The 19,844-nt window shown below is 44.7% G+C and overlaps 1 protein-coding gene across 5 annotated transcripts in view; it reads left to right on the forward strand.

Moving 5' to 3' along the window:
• agap3 (ArfGAP with GTPase domain, ankyrin repeat and PH domain 3) overlaps window positions 1-19,844 on the forward strand; it is a 117,530-nt gene that overhangs the window by 30,687 nt on the left and 66,999 nt on the right. The window contains exon 1 of one of the 5 annotated variants that reach the window (XM_035169609.2): window positions 9,369-10,969. The exons of 2 other annotated variants lie outside the window; for them this stretch is intronic. In XM_035169609.2, coding sequence (XP_035025500.1) covers window positions 10,849-10,969 — 121 coding nt within the window. In that variant the 5' untranslated portion in view covers window positions 9,369-10,848. Of the gene's footprint in view, window positions 1-9,368; window positions 10,970-11,734; window positions 14,766-19,844 lie in introns of those variants that run through there. 2 more of the 5 variants (XM_035169607.2, XM_035169605.2) reach the window with 2 other exon arrangements.

Consider the following 19,844-nt stretch of genomic DNA (forward strand, 5'->3'; position numbering starts at 1 on the left):
CATTGATGTTGGACATAGAATTGGCCCCTCTGTATAAATTGTGGCCCCTGATTCAGAAAAGTCCTAGATCCACCATCAATAGCTGATCAATAGCAATATAACAAAAGGTGCATTATATATATATATATATATCGATATATTTCCAATGCATTGTGCAACCCTCTCAAATGTAAGAAAGTTTGGTTCGATGCTCACAACACTCTGCACATATCTGTATTTTTGAGAAAACAAGCAATAACCACGTGTGTCAGGGACAAGGCAACACCAACTCAGTGCCGCTTTACATTGCTTTGCTCCACAGGCTTGGGTCAGGTTCGGGTCGGGCTTGGTTGTTTTTCTCTCTACAGTCTTTTCAAAAGGTTAATCACCAAATAGATGTGGAACTACTCCCCTGAAACACAACAAAGCTGTTTGTAAAATGTTGTTCTCTGCTTGACAAGATCCGCTCTTCAGTTGTTCGGGGCTTGGCTGACATACAGACAGTTTATAGCTGGGATATTGGATACCTTTCCTGTTCATGAAAAAGATGCCATCATGAAAGTCTATTCAGCTCCTGACTAATATCTGGCTGCTCGTTCTGTCATTCATAAAGTTCTTTATCAGCCCTTCTGACTGTAGCAGCTCTGTTTCATCAGATAGACGAGACCTGGTTTATGAGACAGCGGGGCTGATGTCGATATAATGCCGGCCATCCTGCAGCTGTCACTGGGATGAGGAGCAAAACTGACACTGCTGCTGTGCTGATCTCATTGGCATGCAGCCGCAGTGGCCGGGCAGCCGCCTCAGACTCGACTCGGACAACTGCTCGATCAGTCAAAACTAACAGCGAGTTACACGAGCCTTTACCTTCTGATCCCCGAACACCGACCTTGACCCTCCTCTGTTTGAACTGCCTCCGTCACACAAGAGGTAAAACAGAGGGAGACTTGGAATCCCAGTTATTTTTATTTTTTTGCACTGCGTGGTGTCTTTCCACCATCGGCTGTGAAACAGTGAAGCGTTATAGCACCTTTCAGCAGGTTTCTCCCCCCCGTTAGTGCACACACCTGTCTCTTCCTGCCAGGAGCCCAGAAATAGTGCACTGCAGCAGTGTGCTTCTCCGAGGGGCGGGCGGCCACGTGACCTCAGAAACTATCGTACCTACGGAGAAGCCTGAGTAAAAATAGCAGAACCGTCATATCTCCTCCTAGTGCTGTAGATCAGGGAGTGCGGGGGGGCTTCCCCTGAATTGCATTAATCCTGGAGTGACTACAGTTATTTATCACACAGGATTACACAGAAAGAAAATCACATTATGGACTCGCATCTTCCCAGAGGGTGTGGGTGCAAATGAAGGCGGTGAATCTTGGTGGTTTTTGAAGTGGCAGTTATTCGTTATGGTCTAGTTAAAGAACAGGTCTCCCCTCGCGTGGGGACGCTGCTGCTGATGCAGTACTCGGCGAGCGCGGGGGAGGGCGGAGGGCTGTGGGCGGGTGGCATCGAGTTAAGGATGAAGAGACGCAGAAGGTGGGAGGCAGAGGAACCTGGAGGAGATCACGTTCTTGTGTAATTTCTGCTGCTGTAAGGATTGTTTTGCAGTAGACCAAACCAAAATCCTCAGCTCATTATCAGCTCCTTTTAGTGTGTGTGTGTCTGTGTGATACTCAAACACAATCCACTTCAGTGGCGAGGGGGAGAAATCAATTGCTGAAAAGTTGGCATGCATTGGAAGTGGAGGAGGTTATGACACTTTAAATATCAAAGAGGCCGTAATGTTGAGTAATACACGCTGCACATGCTCTTTCATACATTATAACTTATCATTATGTGCATTTAAGAGCTCTCTGGCATATGAAATATATATAACTCGCTCTTTCTCATTATACGCCCATTTGTCGCAATTAGAGTACATTTCCGTTGCTAATATTCCTTTTTAATTCACATGGAAACTTACAGAAATGTTTTAGTCGTGTTTCCGGAAATTAGTGCAGTGCGTCAACATTCTGGCTCTGATGCACAGAAATGTGACATCTCATCGTTCCCATGGATGTTTGTTTCACAGTCTTAACTATACTTGTACGGCAGGTGCATGCTGGGACACTCTCCACAGAGCTGCACGGAGTTATTAAATATATCTCTTTGGAACCGCAGATATGCGCCACCATTAAATTGACTAGATCCTGACACTTCCCGACGGGAGATCTCCCCCTTGTCTAATAAAGATGGCTTGTCAGCATTTGGAAGAATTCAATCCCGGGGGGCAGGATGTAAGTCGGAGCAAGTCGAGAGGATCTTCTTGTAGTGATTTTCTGCAGTGTTTAGATTGATATCAGTTAATGTGAATTCTGAGTATATTTTATATTTTTCGCTCCAGGTTGAATACAGAGCACTCGTCTCTTCACATGTTATCTCACGCATGGGTTTCACCCCTCGTGTTACATCAGCGGAACAAAACAGTTCTTTTCATTTTGCTGATTTGGTGTGTGATTTTTTTGAAAAAAAGCGTTTGTTTTGTGACAGTTATTTAAAAAAATAAAGTCTGTGTATTCTTGGTTGTCAAAACCTGACAAAGACTCTGCGGTAAAACATCAGACGGAGGCTCAGAAACTGTGCATTCAGCAGAATGCGGTGCCCTGCAGAGGATCTGATCTTCTGATCAGCAGTTTGGAAATCCTCACGTTTAACTTCAGAGAGGAAACAAAGATGAACATGTGTCTCCATATCACCGTCACGTTAAGCTGTGGTATTTGTTTCCCAATGTCCCAGGAAGTCCATCTATTGCACTTATGACAGTCCTGGGAGAGGGATCCCTCACATGTGGCTCTCTCTGGGGTTTCTATCTTTTTTTAGGTAGCTTTCCCTTCTTGTTGAGGGTTGAGGACAGAGGGTGTCACACCTTGTTAAGCCCTATGAGAGAAATTGTGATTTGTGAATATGGGCTATACAAATAGAATTTGATTGATTGATCTTCCGTCTGCTGTTTTCTGACTCAGCTGACATTATATCGAAAACCCCTCCAGCCGGCCTCATTTCTCCACTTTGCAGGAAACACTGGTTCTGCCACATCATCACTCAGCGTCTCCACGTCCTTCTATGTAATAACACTCAGTGTCTCCGGCTCACCTTGACCTCCTGTCCGTGCCCACATCCCACACGACGGAACCAACAAGCATGATGAAATGCTTCCTCCTCCGGAGTGCCGGGCAAGATACAGGATTATATGTCATTATGTAAAGGGCACCTAAAAATGTCAGGATGTGGGTGTAATGTAACTACTCCATACTGACTTTGACAAATAGAGCTGCCACGGAGCTTCACCAATTAGGATGCAGATGTTTGCGTCGGCCTCAATGTGTAATTCAGCCCCTGTAGACGACTACTGAGCTGGAACTAAGCTTCGGTGTCTGTGTGACTGAAGACGTGTTCTCATCCTGAATACTGATGCTTCTCATTCCTGAGAGACGCTCAGAGCGTGTAGGTAGGAAGGTTACTTTATTCACCCTAAAGGAAATACTGACATTCACATACATTAACTACTATTCTAAAATATAAAGGTACATATATTAAGCATCCTGGTTAAAGCTGGGGTAGGTAACATTTTTGGTATTTTTGCGCAATAATTTTTTTTATCACCTTGCAGCGATCACAGGCTTGTTGGCCGTTGGCTGTTCTACTGAGCAGCTCCGTGTGCACATCCCTTCGATGTAAATCCTGCCCTTAATTAACGGAGGAAAATCCTGCAGAAAAATTGACACTATTCCAGCATCGGCAACAGCTTCCATAGCAACTGAAAAAAAAGGAATTAAAGCAAAAATAGTTTAAATGAGTCAGACAATAAATGCAATAAAACGTGTGTCGCATGCACACATGAAGTGCACCATGCTCATCTGGTGGGAGGGGCTCAAAGACGGAGAGCCTCCATTCCAAGATGTTGAACGTCCCGGGGCAGAGACTCAACAATTAATCAATTATTCCACCTACTTCAGCTTTAAGATATCAATATACATCCATGTGCAGTTAATATACCGTTTTGATGAATTTTCATGCTAAAGCCTCACATTTGAATTTGACCTATGCTAGCTGAAGGAGGGAATCTGTATCCATGTATTCGGTGTGTTTTGAAATTTAGATTTTATATTTAAATGGATGTTTTGTAGAGGTTTTCCCTTGTTTACTACATCCTCTGCCTTTGTGTCCACGCTCGAGCACCGCGCACCACGCTAATTATCAGTAACCGCGTTACCACGGTGCCCGTCCCACTGACGGCCTCTTAACTTGAACTTGTGGAGCGTGACTTCACCGTCAGTCACCTGTGGAACTAAATGTCCCAGAGCTGCTTCACACGCTGTGGGTTTGAGATTATCATCAGTCACAGATATGCGAGTTAAACGAACACAACAACCAATTAATCCCACGTTGAAAAACAGAAACTGTGATGCGTCATCATTATCCCAGAGCCATTATCTGTTGAAGACTGATTACATAAGTGTTTGCAATGTTGTGTCAGTGGCACTATATCGAGGGAGGAAACGCCGAATCTTATCACACAGCTTTTTTATTTTAGTACACCTGAGGTTCGCGAACTGCATCAGCTTGATAGAAACAAATAAAGACTGTGTTGGATGCCTCGGCAGCTGCTCCTGCGGGTTTGAATGCTATTAGCACTGTTTGGTGGGTGTGGGGGATTTATTGGTGAATGATGGTATTCCTCCTGGCTCCTTTGTAAAACGGTGTTGTCAACTTCATAACGAAGCTTCCCGGCTTATTGTCTCAGCGTGCATGGGCGGCGCAGGAGCGGAGACAAAAGGCGTGGGAAATTACACGGGAGCTTGTGCCCAAATGTGACGCTATTCTTGGCCGTCGTTTTTTTAAACTGCAAGGAATTAAATGAGGAAGGGAATGAAACAAAGTGTCGATTTATTGCTTCTTCTTTATATAGGTGCAGCATCTCAGAGCAACGTCAGATGCTGTATAGAAGAAAGGGTACATAAAGGTGACGTAAATAGCTGAAGTTACTTTACCACGTTGTTTTTCGAGATGACATAAGTTTGTGGTCGACTGACGCCGTGATCGACAGTTCCATTTATTCTAACAACTGCAGGAATAGATACGAGAAACAGAAGAAGGGACGAGAAAGCGGCCGAAAGCCAGATGGTGCGTGACAGGTTACAGATGTTATTGGTCGAAGGATGAAATTGGAGAGAGAAGATGATTCAGGTACCGTCACCACTTGAAGGCTGCAGATATTCGATGTTGGATAGTGAAATGTGCGAAGCTGCAACATTTTCAACAAAGCTTGAAATTGTGATTCTTTCCATTTAAATTGTGTTTCACAAACTGCGCCTTATACCTCCAACCTCATTTATCTGCTGCTTTACAGAGAGGCCAACAATTACAGCACATTAAAGCAATCACTGGCCATTATCCTATGTGAATTGATTCACAAGTATACTTCATCCTTGCTCCCTGTACATGACCTTTCTGCGCAACGCGGTAACAAAGCCAAATAATATAGACAGCACTGCTTCTCCTGCATTAGAATAAAGATGACACCGGGCGATAGCTCCATCAAAGCTGTTGCATAAAAGTGAGTCTGAAGGCAAGTTTGAAAAGATGACACCAGAAGTAAGCGGGGGTTTGCAAACTAATGTGTAGAGGAGGAGGAGGACCGGGAGCCACCAGCCCACACAAACCTGCCTGTAAAAGAAGAGGAAAAAAACCACACTGTGCAAAGCTCCGCAGCTTCCTCCCACCTCCTCTCCTCTCACTGGTCATCTTGTCATCTCCTACAAACCGTTTGTGTTGCCTCCGCGTGTTTCACAGCCCTTTCCCGTCATTATTGAAATTCCCACTGACCTTTTTTCTGTGTTTTGATTTCGTTTTTTTAACAAATCTGCGAAAAAACCTCACCCACAGTTTTGCTGCACCTTGAATCTCTCCAGCTGAGACATCGGACGAATAGTAACGTGCCGCACGGGTCAAAAGGTCGAGACTCCCGCCCGCTCGGCCACCCGGGCTTCTACAGCTGGGGGGGGGGGACGGCTACAGAAACAAACAAAACACTGACTCCTGAGTATCATTTTCTATTCAAGCAAGTATCTTGAATGTCAAAGATTTTAATGAGGGGGACTTGATGCTTAATATGCAGCTTAGGTTACACAACCAGTGCACACTCATATTCACCGTCTCTCTCCCATTCCAACTGTCCTGCGTCTCCGTCTCACACACATACTATACAAACGCAATACACTTCTCTCTGTCTCTGTCTCTGTCTGTCTCTGTCTCTGTCTCTTTCTGTCTTTCTCTCTCCTTTCCTCAAAAAACCTGAATTTTAGAGACAGAAGCGTCTGGAATTTTTTCACAGCCTCCCACAGACGTCCTCGAACCTATCATTTTCTCTGCAGTGGAGCAATGGTGACGTATGCTTGTCGCTAGTGCAGCTGAATTTTAAAAAGCTCTACGCCCACGCTCGGTACCACTACTGCAAGCCTAATTATCATAAACTTTCCTCGCTGTCTGTAGCCCCTCTGTCTCCGTGTACCACTCTTCTGCCTTATTCACTTGCAGACAATAATTTTTACGTCGATGCAGAAAGGGCTCTGGTATATTTATCTTTTGAGAATTGGCAGGTCATTGTGTAATCACCTGGGTGTGGGGGGGCAATCAAAAACACGTGTTTGCATATCTCCACTGTGTGTGTTTGTGAGTGCAGCGGTACATGTGTTCCTGCACGCACAGATGCACAGATTGGCTTGAATCACACCCAAACTGTTGACATTGTGTCTGCGGGAGATTTTCATTATGGCATTTGGGGAAGAAATACTCTTGTGCGTATCTATTACCGTTTTCAGCGATGACAATCATTCCTGTTTGTGTTTTCTAATCAAATTATTCAGATGTTTCAGGGGAATTCGCTGTTTGTCAGACCCGTTTGTGATTTTTGTGGGGAGCCACGGCAAGTGTTAATTATGCCACAGTGAGCTGAGTAGTCACACCCAGGAAAACATCAACGTTCCAGAGGAACTTACAATTAGCGGTGCTAATTTATTCCCACATTTTTCTTTTAAAGATGTAGTGGCAGCTTTTTTTTAAGCTCCAGCTCGGCTGCCACAGTGGCACGATCCGTCAGGGAATAACCAGGTGTTATCAAAACTAACAGCAATGTGGTAAATCAAATAAATTCGGAACTGAAGGCATAACAAATATAAAGAAATAACCGGTGGGCATTTAGTGCAGCACATTTCTCCGTCAAGGCCAAACAATCCCACACATGTCTATCAAACTCTTACAATAGAAGAATAGAAAGACAAAGAAAGTCTGATAATCTGCACCACACTGTACGAACTACATCTCAACCCTTTTTTGCACAACCAGACACAGATTAAAATATAAACTCCTCTGTGGAGGTAATAACTCCACAATAATTAGAAATTGTTTTACAGACAGCCTCTGTAATCCTGTTATAGTATGCAAATGAGATCAAACATTCCATAACTGCAGAGCTGCAAGTAATGATTATTTTTTACTGTCAATTTATCTGACGTTTATTTTCCACGGTAATTATTTGCTCTATAAAATGTAGAGCGAGCGAACAGTCCCCAATATTAAACTAGGACCAACATGTGATGTATAGAACACGATATATCCAGAGATGTTCAGGTTATGTAAGAGAATAATTTTTCATAATATAACTATTATGTACTGCTGTTTTTTTAAAAGATTATGTGCTTTCCAGGTGTTTTGATTAATAACACAGTCGGTTTTACTCCATGTGCTCTGTAGGCACTCGGTGAGGAGAGAGCCCATAATACCAGGCCCCTTATGAAACCACATTTATTTGGCTCCACACCAAATTGCACAAACCCATAAATATCAGTCCTCCGAACATCCCTGAATTTCTTCACTAAGATCCATGAATATCTCTCTGAGAAATAAACGAAAATGTTGATGAACGCACTGTCTCACAATGTTAAAGAAAAATGAAAAATAATCCTGGATCAGCACCAAAATCTAATCCTCTCCACAAAGTTTCTGCGTAATCCTGCTAACAAGCAAACAAAGATGAGAACATAACCTCCTTGGCGGAGGTAAGAAGTTGTATAAGCCATTGTACCGATAAGCGATAAGAAGGATTTAGTAGCTGACAGTCATTACAAAACTATGCTCAACAATAATGCATCAACTTACTCTATATCCGACTATGTGGAAGCTGTTTGAGTTATTAGGGACGTTTTGACCCTAAATGACATTATAACAATTTTTAATACAATTAGTGCAAGAAAAAAAAGTATCAACACAGACATCCATGGAGTCGCGGACGTGGTCAATTTACATGGTGTTAGTACGGCTCGTTAAAAAGTTTCTCTGAACGCTTTAATGAGCGACGAAGGAAACTCCATCTCCCAGTCTCGTCACGTTGGTCTCCATTCAAAACGAAGCAGCTTGCAGCCTAACAAGCCTAAATGCTAATGGTTTAAGTCTTCATCATATTTAAAACATGACCATACAGCAAATAACATGAATGTTTAATTATAGTTACACCAGTGAGCTCTAACGGTATCTTATCATTACTATTTAATGTTTTTGTCAATTGCTATTGAGATAAAGTTTTGATATGTATTTCTGGTCATCATCATTTATTTATAGGCATGTCCAATTCTTCTTCTTCTCTCTATTTACTCGGAACAAAGTCTCATCATATTTTCAGTATTCTCTGCAGATAACATCAAATATGCAGTGGACGGCATCAGGAGTCACTTGGTTTGCCTGAAGCCTCGGGCAGAATCTCGTACACGGGTCTATTAGCAATTCAGGGCTTGTGTGTCGGGCGTGCGATGATGTTAATCACAGTTTCTGACTCCGTCCAATGAGATCAGTCATCTCTCCAATCAAGGACCCGCCTGAAAGCTGTGAATAATTACCTTCCACGTTGAGCTCCCCAGGTTCAGCAAAAACTCAGATTTACATTCACATGTTGGCAAGGGGGTTATATTTAAAAAGCATCGAGGAAAACATTTGTGTTCTCGCTGAACCCCCGTGAGTCACCGCTGCAATGTTTGACACCGATTTGTCATGCAAAGCCTCTCGCCAAACATCCCTGACTGATGCAGACGAGACGTGCATGTGTGCGTTTGGGCTTTCAGACAGTAAATCACACCACATTTGTCTTTTTGGGTGCTAGACGCTCATCAGGTGTCTAACGCAGATTATTTTTAAGTCGCTTCCTTCTTCTTGTCGCCGCGTTCGCCAGAGGAAGTAGACTGTCCTCTTGGAGAGAGGGTACATATGTGCACGGCCGTCTTCCTCACGCTGCTGACTCACGCTCTAATTCTGACGGAGGGGTTAGGAAGCTTTACTCGTGCGGCTTTGATGCATCATGCTATCTGCTAGACAACATAGTGTCTGTGTCCTTATATAAATACACCAGAGCGTCTGTCATGTCTGCTGCTCAGACATATCTGTCCCTGTTCATAGGAATGATTAAACTATCACAGCCCCTGAAACCTGCATGGACACATTTGAATAAATGCCCAAAATTTGACAAGTATATATCTCGAAGTTGCTTTGTGATGTGACCGTATGTACAGACAGTATACTTCTTTTTTAAAATAATTTTTTCAACACAGACTAGCTTACACATGTGGACCAAAGTAGAAACTTTGAGCCTTCATAACAAAGGACATATAGAGTAAAGAAAGTAGTTTTCTGTCTAGATTTCTGTCATTTCGGTGTAATCCAACATCAAGTTCACAAAACTAAACAAGACACTTACACACTAATACAAATTCACTGAATAAAAAAGTCGAGGGATTTCTGTGTCATGTTGTGCCTGCTGAACGCTCCTGTTGTGAACACGTCTGATCCCAACAATCTCCCGCTGCGTTCTTCATTTGTGAAAGGCAAGCACCCAATCGTCTTTGGCCTTTTCCAATAACGGCTGTGACAGAGGTGGTAACACACATGATGAGACACGTGATGGAAAAAATGAACAGAAAGACCTCTGTGCTGGTGGAGACTTTGAATGCACCCCGAGGGAAGTCACACAGTTGGGTCAGAGTCATGTTGGCAAAACAACAGCAGTACAGTCACGTTTGTTACAGTGACGCATACATGAGATAAATATGTGACACGCACACACACACGCTGTGACATCCGCTCACAACCGGGCAGATGTGTAAACACGTACGGAGGAGGAGGCGGGAGAGGAATTCAGGAACCTCGAAACATGCCAATCCAGTTTTTCTGAATAACCCTCCCTGCTGCCATCAAGATACTATTACAAGAGGGAGAAGCATTTAGCTGCGGGACAGAGGAGGAGGAGAGAGGGGGAAGACAAGAGGAGCTCTGTTACCTGGTCAGCGCGTTAAGATCCCGAGGATTTACCGCAACGCATGTTTCCTCTGGACCGAACCACAACAAAGACAACAGGATACTGGATTAACCTTAATCCTATCAGGGTTTCTTATGTAGAACCCTGCTAACCAACACCTGCATTACCAATCACCCGGAGGAAGCGACTTCCATGTGAACTGTGACACACGGCCTCTCTGGGCCACTTCATCAGGCTTCTGCTGGTAACCACATTATCAGGTCTGCATGGAAGGAACATCCCGGCTCCGGCACCATGCAAGTGCCAGAAGAGAGTGAGTTGTTTTTACAGACTTGATGGACAAAAAGCTGCAGAGGACTGACCTGCTGGAGCTGAGGAGAGATTTTCACAGAAACGCCTGAAAGAAGACAGTACCCAGGAGGACAGGACAAGTGATAACCAACGATTTGGACTGACACGTGATAGTTCAGGCATTTTCTTCATGAATGGTTGTTCTGTGAGTCATGGAGACGTCCCTCAGGTTATAGGTGAACTACAGTATGTTGCCGTGCTTCGGGGGTCGAAGACGAAATCGACACCACCAGAGCCAGTGGAGCGAAAAGGACAGCTTGCTCGATGATGAGCCCCATATCATCCTGAACCCCTACTACCTAGACACAGGTAAAGGCCAGAGGAGTCAGCTCAGGCTTGGCAATAGTCAGTAGTCTCTCACTAATAAGATGCAAGATTTGCCTGGTTGTACATTTGGTTACAGTGCACGTCAAAACATAAAGCAGTAAGTCTCCTTAATATCTTAAATGTTTTCGCTTGTTCTGCACGCAGTCGGCTGATAAGAACGCAAAAGCTGCAGAAAGTATGGAATGGCAAAGACCTTGATTCTGCCAGTTTCAAGTAATGGTATTTTATTTACTCTCTCTTGAGGAAATGATCTGTGCGTCATCCATTACAGGGCTACAGGGTGCTTTTGTTATGAAGAGAAGAGTTTTTCAATCAACTTCTTGAATGAAGCTGCTGTGATGCTTGGGCTCAGACTTTACAGTTTCATGGTCATACTGGATTTCCCACAGTGACGCACTCAGAATAAACAGCCAGTGTTTCACTCTGTTGTAGGTTTCTGCCAAAAGCCCTCGTAAGCAGTTCTTCTCATTCTAGTCATGCACCTGTTTCTAGGTTTTATATATATATATATATATATATATATAGAATTAGAAAGCTTTATTGTCATTGCACGAATTTGTACAATGAAATTAGTTGTGCATTACCTAAAAAAATGATACATACATACACACATTCCTGCACACACACATTCATAATTAATATATAAATAATAGAAGAAAGGTAAGCGCATCATTTCATAAGCATATCAAAGGAAAAGTTTTCATGAAACTTTTCATATATAACTTCATATATATAATATCTAGAGTGTTCTTCTGAATATACTTAAGGGAAATTATAGCGTTAATGTTATGAATTAGTATCAATGTGGCCTCAGGAAAAAAAATCCCCAGTTTTCTGTTTCCTCCCTGCTATTTTCTCTTTTTGACCACAGAGGGGCAGTGTTTCAGTTCTGCAGAGCAGGTAAAACCTGGCTTCATTCAGATGGTGCTTTATATTATGAAACAGGGCTTCAGCAACTCATCAGACACCACCACACCTCTAAAAAGGAAGAGCAGGAACATATAAAAGCTGTTTGCTTCAGGATTTTTTCCTCACTGGCTCAAAATGCTATAGTATTCACTATTAAGTTTGATGCTGAAGAACCTGGGGAGTAAATGTAGAGATATGTGATGTCCAGTGCAGCATTTTCTTCCACAGTAACTTCAATTTCCTCACCATAAATAGTTGTCCGTCGGTCTTGGTATTAAACTGAAGCTCTCCCACAGTGTGTGGGCCGTGTAGTGGGAGCCAGTGGAAGCGTGGTGCGGAGTTGTGTGGATACTCCATGTTACTAACACAGGTTACGTTTGTGTTCAGAGGCAGAGGTTTTTTTTTTAACCACAATCCTTCACTTTGGTGATTGTTAAAATGTGGCTTAATGAATAAAATACGTAGCTCGCGCTGCTCTCTCTTGTTCCATTAAATATGAAAAGGGATCACCCGGTTTAGTGTGTTGCCACAGGTCAGAGGAACACAAAGAGCCCATTCATGGCTGTTTTGTTTTGGGCTGCAGTCTCTGTTGATTACAGCAATGTGTAATCAGCTCTGTCTTCTCTCAATCTCATGTTCACCTCTGTCTGTTCCTGGCTCTGGGGGCTACTCGCAGCTCAGGGGGTGTGTTTAATGCCCGTGGGATCCACTCCTTGTTTTCCATGTATCCAGGGGGGTTGGAAGGCAGCTGAAAGTTCAAACAGAGACACACTCCCTCATGCTCTGCATGGAGAGAGCGCAGAGATTAAGGGGTTTGTCTGCACCGACAACAAGGAGTTCTCACAGTTCGTAACTTGCCAGAGAGGAAGGATGATTCAGTTTTTTTTCCAAGTTTGCAACTTTTGCAGCTTTTACAGATTTGCCTTTGTTGCATAACAAGAATTGGATACCGGGATTTTCTTTTGTTCGTCTGCTTGTGTAGGACAGGTAGAGCAGAGTGTGTGGAGAAAGCAGCTGAGTGAGTCTGCTGAGAAAAGGAGCCGGAGGATGCAGGTGCCAGCGAGGCTTTACTTTAACTTCTTTGAAGTTTTTTTTCCCATGTCAAAGGTGAAGGATTATGCCTGGCATAGGAATTCAGTCGTCCAATGAATAACTTTATGAGCTCAACATCTACAACTTCCAGGCAGGATGTGAACATTTGCCTATGCTATGTGGCTGTATTAGTGTGTGAATAAGGATGTCTGTGTGAATCAGTGCAGTGCCATGCTATTCTTCAGCAGTGGGGCGGTGGATGCAACCCCAAGGAGTACAACTATTGACCAACTGCAGCAGGGGAAAACCGTTTACCACATCTCTGTCACCCTGAAAGAAACACAGGGAGATGCACTGGTGTCAGGGCGTGGAATGGGCCGGGTCATCCACACCCAGGTGGAGAATTGCCAGCCAGGAGGAGAGAAAATGAGTGTAGTGCCAATGGAGAACAGCCCCAGGCTGGGCAGGGCAAGGCAGGAGCTCAACAAGTGGCCCTCCCTGAGCCGTGCAGGTAGAGCTGGGAGGCAAAGAGAGGAGGTAGTTTTGGAGGAGAATGAGGAGGAGCTGGAGGAGGTGGAGGGAAAAATGAAGACCGACAGGTTTTTGAAACCACCCTCCAAGAACTCAGGTAACTCCTCACAGCAAGGAAGAGACGTGGCGGACGTAGCTGCTCAGAAATACACACAGGAGCATCGTGTTCGCAGTTCAACGTTACACTCTGTCACCGTCCATGCCAGAGGGCTCGTCTTTGGGGAACATGGCACGGTCGCAGGACACAGCTCTCTGCCGCGGGCCTTGTTGCGGAGGCCGCGTCAGGATGGAGCCCCGGTCAGCAGGAGGACGGTGAGCATGTATGGCGACCCACTCCAGCAGCAAGGAGATTCTCAACCTGAACAAGAACGACTGCTGCGGAGGCCCAGGAGTGTATGCATGCTGGCAGGCCCAGGCCCAGTTCTGCTGGCAGCCCAGCAACCCCTCAGCAGGGAAGGTATTTTAGAAAACAACCTGCCGTACCGGACTAGGAGGGCTGAGCTGAGGGCAGTGGATGGCCTCAGTTCTATCCTGGCTCAGCGGCCCTCAGTCACTGCAGAGGTGACCCCCAGGCTCCGCCAGAGGAACTGGAAGCCCAGGCCTGTCAGCATGACAGTACTGGAGCTGAGGAAGAGGGGGTCTGATGACGAGATAGACAGTCAGAGGAGCTGCAGCCACACAGGCGGTGATGGAGGTTTTCTCAAAGGGGGTTTCCGATGGAGGCTGTTTGGTAAAGCACCCCAAGATAAGAGCAAGGAGAAGGACAGTGATAAAGAAGCAGAATCTTCTCCCAAAATCAACAAGACTGATGCTCCAAAAAGTACTTTGAGCTCTTTAAGACGGAGCCTCAGTCTGCGAATCAGGAGGACTCGGCCCCGGGACAAAGCTACTTTAGGTTCTGAGGGGGAGTCAAAGGACGACTCTCGGACTAAAAGTACGGCTGAGGAGACAACAATGCCTCCACGACCTTTCTCATACCTCACAGGGAGAATGCTCCCCACCACTAGTGAGCAAATAGAGGATGGGGGCATGCAGTACATTCAGTATCACAGCAGGGGGAAGGTCAAGGTAATGGAGGTCCCCCTGTGTCCAACAAAACTGTCCTCCAAACCAGTTCAGGAAGAACCAAGCATATGGCAGCTCATAGCCAACCGCTTCAGGAGGAAAGAGCAGCCATTCAGTGGCAAAAGTGAATCCCAGCAGTCCGAGAGCAAAAACATTGGCCAAAACCCCCTGGCTGTGAATAATAAGTCACAGCCAGTCGCCATAGAGACTCCTTTAGGCATTGACTCCCACAAAGGTCAAGGTAAGACCTGCAAGATTGCTGAATTTATTTCTCAGTTCCTTTCTTCACATTTTAGCTCCTCGTGCACTGCAAAGAAAGCCACAGCTCAAGAGAAACATGGAAATGTGCTCCTTTTTTCCCCCTCTTCTTCCTTTTTTTCTTTAGTCGGACGGGCAAATGAAAAACACATGGGGAATTGTGAGTTTGGACGGCGTTCAAAAACGTCTGGTTCCAGAGAGTCCTTTTGGAATTTCTATTTTGGGGGCTTCTTTATTTCCCAGTGTTGTGAACCGCCTGTTTGTATGCACTTACACAGCAATTACTTTGCTTTACATAAGAGTTTTGAAGTTGAGTAAATGAGTGGGCGAGCACAGTAAACTGGAATCACCAGATGACTGATAAGAACACATTATAATGGTTGGTTTTACTGCGGCGTAACACAGCCCCAGTGCTGTCTCTGTGTCACCCAAACACAGGACATAGGCGACTGGATAATGCTGTCTGCTGGCCCCGCGCAGGGACACAGCTTTAAGCAGTAGCATTAAAGCAGTTAGTGGCTGTGATGGGGATGCGTTTGGCAGCTGAGCAGGGCTAAATTAAGAGGGCTTACATGCTATAATGATGGGGAGAAGAGAAGAGGACTTAAGCACTGTGTTTAAAGGTTAACTCTGACAGAGGACTGTGTTTGTCCAGTTGCCTGGAAGAGCTCGGAGACAGAGGCAAATATTTGTAACTGAATTAAAAGGTGTGATCTGCTACATTTTCTGCGTTAAGCTGCGATTTCCCCACGTCACGCTAAAAGGCCTTATTATTCGTCCGTGACAACTAAATGACTTCTTCCCCTGTTGGGTTGCACATGGGCTGGTTTCATTCTCATTAAGCTAACCTTTGAGTTAGCCGAGCAGATATGTAATTCTCCAGCCAAGGTGGAGCTTGTAATGGGTCCTGAGGTCAACCGTGTTGTTGCGGTCTATTTGTATTCTATTTGTGGATGACATGTTACCAAGGATACCTGCACCTTTGTTGTGCAGTGTCGAGTTGTATTCGTCCATTTGTCCCCCTGCACAGTCAGTCAGTCAGGCACTAGGAATGTAGGAGTGCCGATCAGCTTGAGCAAAGTGAGGCGTTCAATGCCCTGGGTGGGACTCTGGGCCTGTTGCTACCTGCATAAGTGTTTGCTCCTAAATTGAATCCAGAAAGCTGAGGCCCGGCCCTCCCACTGCTAAACACACACATTTGCACACACACACACTCAGTTTAAATGCGTCCTGATGATAACTTCTGAGTGCGGACTGGGGGAGGGGTGCTGACAGGGGAAAGGGGTTTGAGGTGTGCAGACTGCGTCCCCACCCCCACCTGTGGATGAACAAAGCCACTCTGTCGTGCCTGTTGATGCATGAGTGATCAGTGAACTGTGTGGTGAGATGGGGGCTCTCTCTGCTGATAGCTGAGTTGGAGGAGGGGTCGCTGGTCGGGAGGCGTCGGGGACGAGCACTGCACTTATCTAGTGAGAGGTGAAAATGCTGAAAATGGGACTTAAGATTCAACTCTGTAATAAGTGTGCATGTCGGGGGGTCAATACGTTGCCATTATGACCATTTGAAAACAATGCACCATATGTGGGATCCATCCTCCTTTGTCTTTATTCAGATGGCAACATAGAAAAACTAGAACTCAGTAGAGCGCATACCTCCCCCAACAGTCCTCTTATGAATCCACATTTAAATATCAGTCCCTTTAACTTGAGAATCTTTTTCCGTCAAGATCCCCGAGACAAAATGTCATGGAAATCTAGTAGTTCCTGCATAATCCTGTTAACTAACAAACAAGCAGACGAAATCAGTGACACACAGTCTGGACATGAGTGGATGGAAATCTTTAAATATCCAAATATAATTTGTATTTGAGCATGTGCCACGGAAAAATCTCCTCTCGGGTACATGTTGTTCTACATTTCCGTTGATGAGTAGCATCGGGGTGTTCTCCGAACTTAAACCAGCTTTTAACAACAAGTTTTTAAACAGTGGAATCAGCTGGGAGCTCGAGTTGAGTCTGAAAATTGTAGGTGACTGAATCCGTGGTTGATTGTTTCCTTCAGTTTGTTCTCTTGTCTCGTTTTGTGTCCCTCACCAGATGAGCTAAATCTGACACATTCCTCCCTAAGCTCCGCAAATGGAGTCGATCAACCTGAGCATTGTTTTGCGACACGTCTTGAAAACCCAATTTGCAAAGCTCGTGTTAAATTAGAATCGTGTTTGAACCAGGATGTCCAATTTATTTTCAGGGGGGAAGTGATCAATGCTCGTCTTGCAGACAACACAAGGATTTAAGAGCTTTAAGTAGGGCAGAGCGTCCAGGCCGCATTAGACTGGCACGACATAAATGTTTTTACCTTGGTCTCTGGTGATTGTTTTTCCTCACCTACCTGCTTTGATGGAAACAACAGAGTGATGTTTGGGAGCCAGGTGGAATAGACATACAAGCCCTAACTGTGATGTTCGCCATGTATATTAAGCTGCAGAGTTTTCCCTACCAGCTCCTTTGCAAAAACTCTGACTAATGTGTGAGCGTTAGCCCATGTGAGAATACAGCAGGATATTTTCTTCTCAGCGAATTGATGGGCGCTCCACAGACATAAAACTGAAATAAAACAAAAAGAAAACTAATATTTTGGGATGAAAAATAACTTTGAAAGGTCGAATCCAGAGTCGATTTGCTGTAAACAAATAGATTTGCTTTCTGCAGAGGAATTCGTACGTCATGTCCTGCCTCCTGCACGTTCTACCCAGCCACCCCTCACCTGAATGCTCTGATGATGATTTTCCTGTTGTTGTGAACGTGTCTGACTCAGAGAATCTCCTGCTGTGTTCTTCATATGTGAAATATCAAAGTCTGGACCCAATTGTCCGGACATTTTATGAGGTTCATGTCTGAAAACGTCTTTGTGATGCTACGGAACCATTTTGTAAAGACGTGGATGATAAAAGTAGATAGACCTAGGAATGTTGGTTGGTCGTGAGGTTGGCAAATCGGGGGAAGTAGAATTACTAATTGCCAGCTAAGATCACACACTGTAATTTATGATGGTGGGAACGCATGGTCGGAAAGTCAGTGAGAGCCGGAGTGGAAGTTTTTCGACCTCAAACTTGTCCCCTCTCATTCCCAAAACCACTCCAGAGTCACTGCATTTAGGCAACGCGTGCATGTGTGCGCATGCACCCGCACTCAAATAACCATATGTGCCGGGGTTTCTGCTCACATTGCATTTTCATTTCTCGTGAAATGGAATTAGTTTGAGGAGGGGGGGGGGTTTGGGGGGTTGATTGTGCTCCACTACCTTCAGAGTGAACGGTCATTTTTATGTGAGTAGACATGAGCAGTGAAGTGAAAACCTGACAAACAAGCTGGCAGCACAATTTTTCCCCTCGCAGAGACAAAGACACTGGTGTCCTCTGTGAGCGCCGCACACGCTGGGGGCTTTCTGTTTCTATCGGCATTCTGGGACACGGTAATGTGGGGATGCTCATATTTAAAGGATGACGTAATGTGGAGCACATGGATTCAATTTGGGCTTTTTTTCCCCCTGTAGCAGGCGACCAAACTGGTTGTACTGCTGCTGCTATAAAGATGGCAGCGAGTCGGGCATGTTTCCAATGTTGTAGGGTCTGTTTGTGAGACGAAAAAATAAAATCGATTTTAATGATGAGAGAATTGATTGTGTGTTAAGTCTTGTGCAATTTTGTGTAACAGATCCTCATTTCCACTTCCTTTTTCTGTCTTTTATCTTTTTATGTCCTTGAGAGCATAAGTGGTGTTGTTCAGCGCTGAGGGAATGTGCTGTGCCACAGAGGCAGTCGCTCGTCAGCAGAGCAAAGATTCAATTTCTGCGGAGGCTTTGATGATACTCGGTTTCCCTGCGTGGTTTTCCATGAACTGGTCTTTGATTGAATTTGTCCCCGTTTGAAAGTCTGATTGCCTGAAGTGTGAGAAAAACTTGTTTTTATCTGTGTATGTTTGTCTGGAAGTTAGCAGCTTTACAGGGCAGATCACTACAGAACTTGGAATGACATTGGGAGATAGGGCGTTGCAGGTTTTTGGACGTTTTCACCAATTTCACTGGAAATAGTTTATGGATCTACATGAAAAGAATCAGGCATATTTAGGGGACTAATATCTACGAGTGTGAAATTTGGTGCAGTCTGTATTTCAGGGGACTGTTGGGCCTCAACTGAGGGTTATTCTAGTTGCCTCTGTGTTAATGTTGGGTTACCGCAGCGAACGCTAAATACTGGAACCCTCCAATGTGTTTGTCTAATTGTTAGTTGTGACTTTTTCATCTTTACCAACCCTCCAATTATGTAACGGAAAGAATTCACGTGCCATAAATGAAAATCATCGTATAATGGGAATAATGGAAGTTTACAAAACGACAGGAAATCCAAGGAAATGAGGCGACAACCTTTTATCTGATATCAACTCAGAGAGCTGTGATTTGTTTCCTGCTGAATCAGGTGAGCGCCTTCCATCATGTCCCGACATGTCCGAGCTGCACGGGGACGGCTCCACATGAGGCACTTGTTGTTTTAGAGACGATACTCTGCCCCACGCACAAACCGCGGTGGAAGGCCTCTTCTACTCGTCTCCCCTCCCACGACGAGTGAGACAGAGCGGCACACAAAGCTCTTTGTAAAGGGAGATCAGAAAATACGTAAACATTTTAGCTGAGGGGCTTTTTACTCTAATTGTAGTGAGTAAAGGAATTTTTGACTCATGTCTGCTCAGCTGTGAGTCACAGCCCATGTGCTTTTAGCATAAATCATATAGACAAAATACAAATGTTTGAACATAGCTACTGAACTGTTTACGCTGTCACTCTATTCATATTCTCACTGTCCAGGGCACAAAGGGAAACCACTACTGCTGCAACAAACAGGCTTACAGTAATGACGGCCCCCTGTTGGGTGGATTTAAACTTTAATTGTTATGGTTTAGACCTGGGGGTACAGCACACCTTGTTACCTGGAGACAGGAAGTCTACACTCCTGTATTAGAGATAGCATCTTCTACTTGGAGGCTTTAGAGCCATGATCCAAAACAGGA

Source organism: Hippoglossus stenolepis, chromosome 11, assembly GCF_022539355.2.
Source record: "Hippoglossus stenolepis isolate QCI-W04-F060 chromosome 11, HSTE1.2, whole genome shotgun sequence".
Lineage (NCBI taxonomy): Eukaryota > Metazoa > Chordata > Actinopteri > Pleuronectiformes > Pleuronectidae > Hippoglossus > Hippoglossus stenolepis.